We start from the raw sequence: 9,772 nt of genomic DNA, 5'->3' as shown, positions 1-9,772 counted from the left end.
AATTAGAGCAATATGATCTCGAGACCGAAATAATGATTATCGTTACTTCTCAATTGGCACCAAATTAATGATTATGGTAATTTCATGACATGCGTTCTTGACGCTTTAAAATGAAGAGGAGGCTTCAGTTCCACACTCTTACAGCATCCAACATGGCGGAAGAAGGTGCGTTCAGTTGTGATGGATTATTTTGTGAAAGTCTTTACTTCAGTCGCTACCGTAACTCTTACTTTGCCAATTTAGAATCAATCTTTTCCTCGACCCTTTTTAAGCTGTAGTCTCATTAATGATAAAGTATTATCGTTTGTCTCACGATGTTGTCACTTTTGATGTGAATCGCGACGTTTCGACAGTCTGCATACTGCTTGTCTTCCTCAGTCTTACTCTCATCTAATTATTCCTAGGGGAAAACCGAAAGAGAAAGCTGCCCTCAATGTCCGAGCTTCTCAGTAAAGGGAAAGAATTGTTGGGTTTGTCAAAGAAGAAACAGCGGAAAGCTCGACAGTATGAATTTGCTAGTGACCCCGTTTCAGGACTTCGTAATAATAAGGGAACATACTCTGGTCAATCGAAAAGAAGACGAAAAGATACAAATTCTATCCTTGAAACCTCAGTTCCTCATGAACGTGATGGTAAGCGTATCTTCCGGTGAATCATCATGTCAGCTTTCATGAATGAACATGCCACATCAACTTTTTCTCCGCTCAAAATAATTTGTTAGCTCTGAGTCGATCGTGTTTCTTCTTTATCTGAAGACCTTTCAGAGAATGTGAGTGCAAGTTATGGACATGAAAGTGCGGATCAAACCACGCGCGCGTCCAGTACAGTAGGAGGTTTGTAATCATCAATATCGAGGTTGATGTTAATGTGCGCTTCTGTGGCGGAGTTACTTGTGGAGTAATTCAACTAACCTTTTAACCCACTAAGAGTGACTAGCTAGCATCTAATTTCTCCTTACAATATCAGGCCCAATTCACACATGAAGGTAATTAGATAAAGGAAATGGTCACCAACTAGTGGGAAGCTGTGGATTATGAAACAATGTCTCCTCATCAGCCTCTATGGGAATGTGTAGGGGACAGTAACGAGAACATCAGCCTCTATGGGAATGTATAGGGGACAGTAAGGAGAACATGTATACTGATGTGAGGGTGGGAAGGGATAATGTCAGATTATTTACGTGGTGGCTCATAGGTCTAGGATAGAAAATAAATACAGTAGGGTCACTCAGTCCCACATTACTTTAGTTATAAAAGGTCGGAGTTGTTGTGGCAAGGCAAGAGGAATTTAAACCTCCTTAAGTCGGTTGGAGGGTGAAGAAATTTTGTTGCTAAAAACCTGATGATCTAATCATACATTTCCTTGAACAGGGATGTCCGGTGCTTTTGGCTTAACCCTCTAACCTCTAAGAGTGATTAGCACCTAATTTCTCATTAAACTATCATCCCTAGAACACACACCTAGGTCACAAGAATAAAGGAAATGATCATCAACGCAAGAGGCTCTTTATTTTGCAACAATTCTCCTTGACAGCACCTTAGGAAATGTAAAGAGCATAGTATGGAGAGTTTGCATACTGGTGTTCTGGTGTAAAGGGTTAAAGCTTCTTTTAGTTCTAAGTGTAACAATATGATTTTACACTTTCTATTTTGTTGTCATAATCATTGTCCTTGTTGATTGTATTTCCTGAGCTGTTACTACAACATAAACATGTTTTTGTCATTTTGGTAAAGGAGAAATGAAAAAAATCCTGCTGGACGCACATGAGCTTTTGCAGAGGTTGCAAGAAAGCAACCCACCAAAAAGACAAAATTGGGCAGAAAGGCAGACACTCTTGACTGAAAGCTGGGAAGAGCAACGGTCATCAATATTTAAAGAATTACTGGAAGCCACTTATGCTGTTCCTGAAAATATCATGTGCAGCAGATGCTTAGATAAAGCTGCAGTTGTGAGATGTGACATGTGTTCCACCATGCGACACTTGTGCTCTGAATGTGACCAGCAAGTTCATGAATGCTGGCCATTTCATGACAGGGATGCTATAGTTAATGGGCACTATTTCCCAATACCTACAACAACGACATGGAGCAGTAGTGGACAGTGGGAAATAGTTGGTAATCTTTCAGTTGTTTACAATGTATTTGTATATTCGTAGGATCAAGAAATTCCTCATTGATTTTTTCATTATACAGTGCTTGATACATAGAAATAGAGTGTGATGTATATTGAGATGGGAAAAAAGAGAGATTATACTTCATCCCTACAAGCCTGTTATGTGCTTACTTACTCGATCATCAGAGGATTTTGTAACAAAATACCCTGATGAGTGGGTAAACAGCCTTGTAGGGATGATAGTATAGTCTCTTAGAATTTTCTTTATCTCAATGTATGTATATATGTATGTATATATGTGTGTGTGTATATGTATATGTATATATATATATATATATATATATATATAAATACATAATGTCTGCAGTTAGATATAGCTCTTTTGGCATACAAATTGAGCACTTTGGGGTGAGTCATTGCCACTAGCATTGCGCTTAGCTCACTAGGCTTTCCTAGTTTGAGCACTCTGGCATGGCTCAGACGATATCACAAATGTGGGATCGTTCGGGGTAACCATATCGGTTCTCCCCCATCCTAGCATCAGCACTGCACTGATGAGGCCCAGAAGGCCGAAACAGTAAGTCCAGAGTGTCTGCAGTTAAATACATAATTGTATATACATTATACATGCACCCATATAAACATACACATATATGCATAGATATGTAATCTATGTATATATAAACATATATTTATATATGTGTATATACACACTAAGTGTGGTGGATTTTCTTTCCTTCTTTTCTAGCCAAAACTCTACCTCTTAGAGACCTTTGTTGCACTACGTGTGGCGGAAACTGTGAAACAGACATTATTCTACCTAATACTCACTGCATTTTGGTCTCCCTTCGAGGTATTGACTAATATGGATTTTCGTGAGACATTCCTGTAAGATTAATTGTATGGAATTTAAAGAAATATTTTTACATTGAATTTGTTGGTGATACAATTTGCAATTACCAGTTTGCCCTTCTTAACAGACTTTATAATTCTACAGTACATATATTTCAAAATTTCAGGTCGGTTTGATGTAAACCATAGAAGATATAAGTGCCTTCAGTGTGGGAAAATGCTTTGCACCTCAGAACCACTTGTCATCGTCCAGTCTGGCTTTTGGCCAGGGAGTATCAAAGATATGACTTATGTCTTTGATAAGGAGCTTTTCTTATTCTGGGACATTCTTCAGAAGCAGCTCCCTGGAGTGTCTGAAGGTGCATTTCTCAAGTCACTTGAGCTCTTTTCAAAGCGGAAAGGACGTGTGAGTATTTTTATCAGAGGACACTGCCCTTCAACATCTAATTCTGGTTTGGAAGTTTTGTAAAGAGGAGAACAGCTTGTGGAAAATATTGTCACTTTTAATTATATTAATTAGCACTACTAATGCTATAAACAAATCTTCAAGTTAGAATCCCAAAGAGCACAACTTATGTGAGCATCATTTATTTTATAAGACCTCTGAATATAGATAGGTTGCACAATCATTGCTAAAATTTTCATATCCATAAACAAATAATAGCCCTGTTGATGTGGAGAGTCGTTGAGCCAAAGAAGTCTTAATCAAACTTAACTTTATCACTTATTTTACTGTAGTATGGTGCAACAGAGAAAACATGGATATTTGGTTACTGTTTACAGGTTGCAACTGTTAATGCCACAGCCTTCAGAGTGTCATTTAAGGAGTGGAAATATTGTCAAGTTGAACTTGATAAACTGCGGTGCATTGACTGGATGGAATGCCCATCATGTAGCCAACATCAGCACTCTGTTCATGTTGATGGGAACATGAAACTTTACCGTTTTAAATCTGCAGGGATGTAAGTTCCAGATATTAATTTGAAACTCAAAGACAATTTGTTTCTGCTTAGATTAATGAGTTTGATTGTTTATCAACCGCAATATTTGGGTAGTTGGCTCGTTGTACAATCAACATCGGTTGGAGTTGTGCAATGAAATCATCATTACCAGACGGTTTCAGTATTACCATCATCCTCAAGTTGTAAATCATGCTAACTTTCTTCATAATTGATCTCTGAACAGTATTTTTTGAGGGATCAATACTAATCCAAATTCAAAATGATTCTAAAGTACCATTAGGTAACACTACTGAAGAAGCTTGGTAAGTTTGGACATAAGAAGAGCCTGTACCACTATCATACACTCATCTTTACACCGGAGTGCATGTAGAAGACTTGGTTATATGTATTAGGTTATTAAAGAATATCTATTTACATTTGTATTCAGAAGGAAAAGAGAGTGTTACTATGGAGAAACCTTTGTGGTCTCAAATGAGAAAGTTGATAGTCACATTCATAAGGTCTATCAAGGTTCAAAGCAAAGGGTAAGAGCTGTGAGCATGTGTAATCATTAAGCATCTACTAGATTTAAAAAGGTACATGCAATGTTCATTTTGGTTTCTTATAGGCAATGTTTTGTCATAAAACGTAACACAAGGTACAATCAAAGATACTGTAGTTTACATGTGGAAATTATAGTCATTAATTGTTATTTGAAAAAAATTCTATGGTTTGATTCAGCATCCATTATTGTAAGGCAAAGACTTGTCAATATCTCTGATACTCTACTCACAGAGCAATTAATGCTAACTTAAAGGTAGTATCATGTAGCAATATTATTGGACCAAATCTCTTGAAACCTACCTTTTGCTATTAAAACACTGGCAGGCATTCCTATTAAGCAATAGGATGTTTAGACATATGTTACTAAGTTACAACTTGTTGATTTTTCAACAAGCATCAGATATCTATACACTGTACACTTGGATGTACATTATTTTTAATCCAGAAATCAGATGAGCAGGGAAAGTGTGGAGAGTCCAACTGGCGAGCAGCAGGAAATACTGTCAAAAAACGGAAGAATCTGAGTGAGTGTGGTCTGGAGATTGCTGGATGTAGGCATGGTTTGGCACAACATGCCATCAACATGATGTATGGAGAAGTTTATGGATATGCCCATTATCTCCAAGTGAACTACTACGTTCCCAAGAATGTGGAGTTCTTCTGGTACGATGTCATCTGCAAGTACTGGCCCTGGTTAAAAAAGAATGATCTGGCAACTTCCAAGAAAATGAGTCCTGCATTGTCAGTTATGCATGCAAAAGCTCATGATTGGTCTTGTCAGGTACTGGTATGATTATGTCCAATTTTGCTTGCATATGAATTCTTTTACATGAATACAATTTGGTTTTGTTCTAATCGTGAAATTTTTCTGTGTCCTAATTTATATCTGCTGGATAGCATTCTGTGTACGTCAGTAAGTGTAATTTTCATGTAGGTCTTGTGGGGTGGCCGTTGGCAGAGTGGGGCAGCTGCAACTACTGGGGAGGAGGTTGAGCACATCAATAGCCATTTCTCAAGATTAGGCTCTTCTACAAAGCATATGCTTCCTGAAGGTACATCACCCAATTTCCATCCACAAAATGGTGTCAGCAGTTAGAGGATGCTAAATGTATGTTCTGTAACAAACTCCTATTAGCAAAGGTACAAGGTGACACACCAGAGGGTTTATTCTAGTGCAATGTACTACCCTGTATCCAAGGAACCAAAACAGCGTGATAACAGCAAAATTTCAAATGCTGAATTGACTAAGGTTTCACAGAGAAACTTTAGATAAATGGTAAGAACTTGGAATGGTTGTAGTGTTGCTGGTTGGTCTGAAAATTTCTTTTCATTGACAATCTGACAGGTAGGGAGGAACTTCTCACTGAGCATTCTTTTTATTGGAACAGACGGAAAATTGAAGGACTTCCTGGCTCACTTGCAAAACGATATGCCAAGGTATAAAGTGCATTTTATTTCCTATGCAGATTTGAGTGTTGCATTTGTTCTTCCACTCATTTGGTTCTTGGTTATGAATTGGAATAACAACGGTAGGCTATAATTATCAATTTCGACTTGTGACCCTTCTGCTTCTCTGGTTTCAGGCAGAGAATCAGCTCAAGCAGGTGAACAAAGAGATGGAAGAGCTGTTGAAAAATCGTCTAATGAACCAAAGAGATGTGTGCCTAGAAAGATGGAAATCCGATGTTTATCAGGCCGCAAAAGGTTAATTTATACACATGGGCCACTGATATAATTTACAGTTGTTTTTCCATTTTTATCACTGATCTGATTGTTGCTGCAGTTACTTGCGTGACCTTCTGAATAGATTTTTCCATCCCAGGAAATATTGCTGAGACAGTTTAGCTTCTATGCAATTCTTTAAATTAGTTTAAAAAAAAAAAGATAGTGGCAAGTATAACCATATCATGTTGGCATCTCTTGTGTCCCTTGAAGCCTACTGCCTCTCAAAACAGAGGAAAAATGGAGAATAAACACCGTTCATAAATGTAGGTCTACATAATTTGGAGTACCTTAACTGTTTCGAATATCTAACAGGTTTTTAACTGCATGGTAATTGTTCTGTTTTTCTTTTTTGTTTGTTTATCTATTTTCAAATTTGATCAGAGGACGAAATTTCCTACCTAAAAAAGCCTCAACTATCTGACGAGGAGAAGCTATATCTGTGTAATTTGCTGACATTGCAAAACTGCACTCCGAAACAAAAGTTGCTTCTTGAGACTGCCGATCACCTGTTTGGGAAGAAGTTCCGAGAGCTTGAAGCTAAACCTTGTGACAATGTCAGTGTTGGTGAAGTCGTGTTAATTGAAAAGGGGGTTGCATATTTCCAGAAGCAAATGGAGCATTTCCACCTCTCGATTACTCAGTTGGCATTTAATATGGGAAAGCTGGCAGGTGACTTTTGTTTCAATATAAAGATTGTTAGATCTAAATACTCGTATGGAATGCCTCAGTATTTGTAGTTTGCTCATTGTGAGTGCCCTTTCTCCTGTTAATGAAGTTATTCGCAGTAATACTTGTTCAATGGTATGCTTTTTCTGTAGATGGATCAAAGCAACGTCAAAGGCTACGCACAAAAATATCGGCAGAGAAGACAAAGCTGGAGCAAGTGATTGCTAAATACAATCGACTTTCAATCGCTGATTCTGTCCAACTGCATGAGATAGAGAATGGTACATTTCCTTGGAAAGCCGACACAGATACACCGTTTTGCACAGGTGTACCAATCCGTACAAAACGGTTGGTTGTTGAGAAACAGATGGAAGCATCCAGGTTTCAAGAGGAAATACAACTTCTCGAAAAGGAAATGCTACGATTCATGAAGTTCTACAAGAACAGTCTTTTACCATACTTGTTCAAAGAACAGGAGAAACTGCAGGAAGTGTTAAAAGGTAGTTTAATTGCCCGTTTGATTGGTCTGCTACCTTTGTGATCACTTTTTGCCCAATAATTGACAGAAGTGGATGAGTAGATGTAAATAAACCGATTGTAACACGATGACATTCGAGTTCAAACCACACATCCAATTAGACACCTGTGTAAAAATTCGCATTTTTGTTTTATCGACCCATCTATTCTAAAACACATACACGCCCAATCTGTAGGTCGGTCCGTCAATCACTAATTGCCACAGTTCACCAGATTTTGTTCTCTCTGTAGGCGTGTAAGTCATAATCAGTAAAGTGACAAATTTTCAGGGCCCTCAGTGCACATTTCCATTGAGCTGAGAAGTCATGGGTGCACTTTGTCATGTCGATTCTTTGGAGTTATTAGACGCTACTTTTTTTGTTTCATACAGTATGTGTGAAAGATGGCAACAGAGGACTGGGTATTGAACCGGAAAGATCTTCGGAGGAGATTTCGGTAAGTGGCGAGATATACACAGTACAACCAGGTGGACAATCGGACATGGTTGGCCTTGTTGTAGCAGGTCCATGCACTCAAGTGTATTTCTAATGTGCGTTATTTCTACTGAACTAATATACTGTTTGTGTGGTAAAATTAGATAGTTGGGTTTTTAAGATAATATTCGCAAATGTCACTCCTGTTATGCTTTCTGTGTCCCACAAATCTGTAGATTCGTCGGTACGCCACCGCATCAACCCAGAAGCCAGTCATAATGGCAAAACTTGCCCTTATCAAGGAGGGTATGAATTTCGCTACGAAACAAATCGCCGCTGGAATAAGTGCGTTTGCTCCTGTGTTAACTGAAGAGCTAGATGTTTTTCGTAAGTATCTCCTTACGCACGAGGTAGAAGAGGAGGAAGACGTTGATGACGAAGAAAGCTTGAACGGTGATGGAGATGGAGATGAAAATGAAAACATTATTGAGCTGATCGGTGGTAATGCCAGTGACTTGGCAGTCGGAAGCGCAACTGGAAATCTTATCCTTCAGGCACTTAGTACTTTAAGTGTACCGGTGTTGGATTCTGTATTCCCAGAGGTTCTAACTCCGGGTGTGTCTTGCTGGAAATTTCCAAAAGAAATAAGTCAAGGCCTCTACAAAGGCAGAAACGGAAGTAATGCCTGTAGCCTAATTAGTATCCTTTTAGGATATGCTTTAAGTTTCCAGAAAGTTGCGCCCCCGGAGTGCCAATCATGTATTACAAGTGCCATCGTAGACGTATTGTGCATTTGCATCGAAATTGGCAACCGAGTTTACGATTTCTTTCGGGAGAGTTTACCTTCAAGGTACCTCTCTATCCAAGAGGCTGCTAGTGTGCTAGAGATGTGGTGCACGATGGATGTTGGTGACAATTTACCTGTGCGTTTAAAAGACCACCACGTGATGTCTACTGTCTCTGGTCAGTTAAAAGAGGCCATCTCGTCGTGCAATGCGTTCACGGCGTTTCTTATTCTTAACAATAAAACTTCTTTGTTTTATTTCACTGGTAGTGTCGTAATGTATATTGACACTCACTGCCATGGCCCAAGCGGTGCCGTAGTAGTCGTAGCTGAGGAAAAGGAGCTTGACTCGTTCTGTACCAATGTATGGGAACTAGAATGCAACGACGAGTCTACTTACGGAAACTTGGTATTTGTTGATTTTTGATACTGTATTAATAAAAGAAAAAAGTAGCTCCAGTAGTACAAAGTGCCACGGAAAGAAGCAGAGGACCATGTAAATAAGGATTACACAGTGGAACTTAAGCGTATAAGGCTTTTTTTTTAAATGTGTGGCTAGTGGCAACTGAACTCAAATTGAGAACTCTTTTGTTACCAAACAACATTCTAAGGTACTTAAAGCATAATTTTAAACATGGATTTTTACCATATCCTTCTAACAATTTTTCCATGACTCATACTCGAAAGAAAACCAATGTACCTTAGTGAATTAAATTTATCCTGCTATGTATCCTCTGTGAAAATGTAAAGATTAAAGCAAGCGTGTTCGTCAGATGTCTGAAAAACGAATCTAGTTTAGAAAAAAAGATTCTGAAACATTTGCAAATATTAAATTGGTCTATTACTTACGTATTCAGCGTGTGCTTCGTGATTGTAAACATGCAATTTTGCTGATAAGTGAAAAGTAGGAGCCAAAATGGACGGAAGGGAGAATATTCTATTAGTTGATCTGCTAAACCTGCGAAATCTTTCTTAAATCCAATTTCCTGTTAAGTGAATAATAAATTCTAAAATAGACACTTTGGAAGAGTCTGAGCGAATCAATCTCATTTTATTAATAAAATATGAGTCCCAAAATTGACCATTCGAGAAAGAATCTATTCATGAGCTGATGTGCGAAACTCGCCTAACCCCCCCCCACCTCCACCCCTAGCTCCCCACCTCAATTTGCTGGTAAA

The 9,772-nt window shown here is 38.5% G+C and overlaps 1 protein-coding gene across 2 annotated transcripts; it reads left to right on the top strand.

The window, feature by feature from the left end:
• Positions 1-8: 8 nt before the first annotated feature.
• On the top strand, positions 9-9,446 carry LOC148724157 (uncharacterized). 2 transcript variants are annotated; one of them, XM_088732661.1, is made up of 16 exons: positions 9-165; positions 405-632; positions 756-833; positions 1,734-2,114; positions 2,861-2,965; positions 3,132-3,370; positions 3,748-3,926; positions 4,354-4,450; positions 4,915-5,250; positions 5,404-5,521; positions 5,815-5,906; positions 6,053-6,173; positions 6,576-6,863; positions 7,013-7,360; positions 7,768-7,832; positions 8,047-9,446. In XM_088732661.1, the coding sequence occupies exons 1-16, from the start codon at positions 111-113 to the stop codon at positions 9,019-9,021; spliced, it is 3,705 nt and encodes a 1,234-aa protein (XP_088588787.1). In that variant the 5' UTR covers positions 9-110; the 3' UTR covers positions 9,022-9,446. The 2 variants fall into 2 exon arrangements, with proteins under 2 accessions (XP_088588787.1, XP_088588788.1); XM_088732662.1 differs by lacking the exon at positions 6,576-6,863.
• Positions 9,447-9,772: the final 326 nt, after the last annotated feature.

This window comes from Stylophora pistillata, chromosome 9, assembly GCF_964205215.1.
Source record: "Stylophora pistillata chromosome 9, jaStyPist1.2, whole genome shotgun sequence".
NCBI classification, from domain to species: domain Eukaryota; kingdom Metazoa; phylum Cnidaria; class Anthozoa; order Scleractinia; family Pocilloporidae; genus Stylophora; species Stylophora pistillata.
This window is presented reverse-complemented; position numbering and strand designations above follow the sequence as displayed.

Bases quoted from the DNA above. Each gene is read 5' to 3' on its own strand.
- LOC148724157 (XM_088732661.1), top strand. From the start codon at position 111: ATGAAGAGGAGGCTTCAGTTCCACACTCTTACAGCATCCAACATGGCG. The intron at 2,115-2,860 runs GTAATCTTTCAG...CTTCTTTTCTAG, and splicing joins TGGACAGTGGGAAATAGTTG to CCAAAACTCTACCTCTTAGA. The intron at 3,371-3,747 runs GTGAGTATTTTT...TACTGTTTACAG, and splicing joins TTTCAAAGCGGAAAGGACGT to GTTGCAACTGTTAATGCCAC.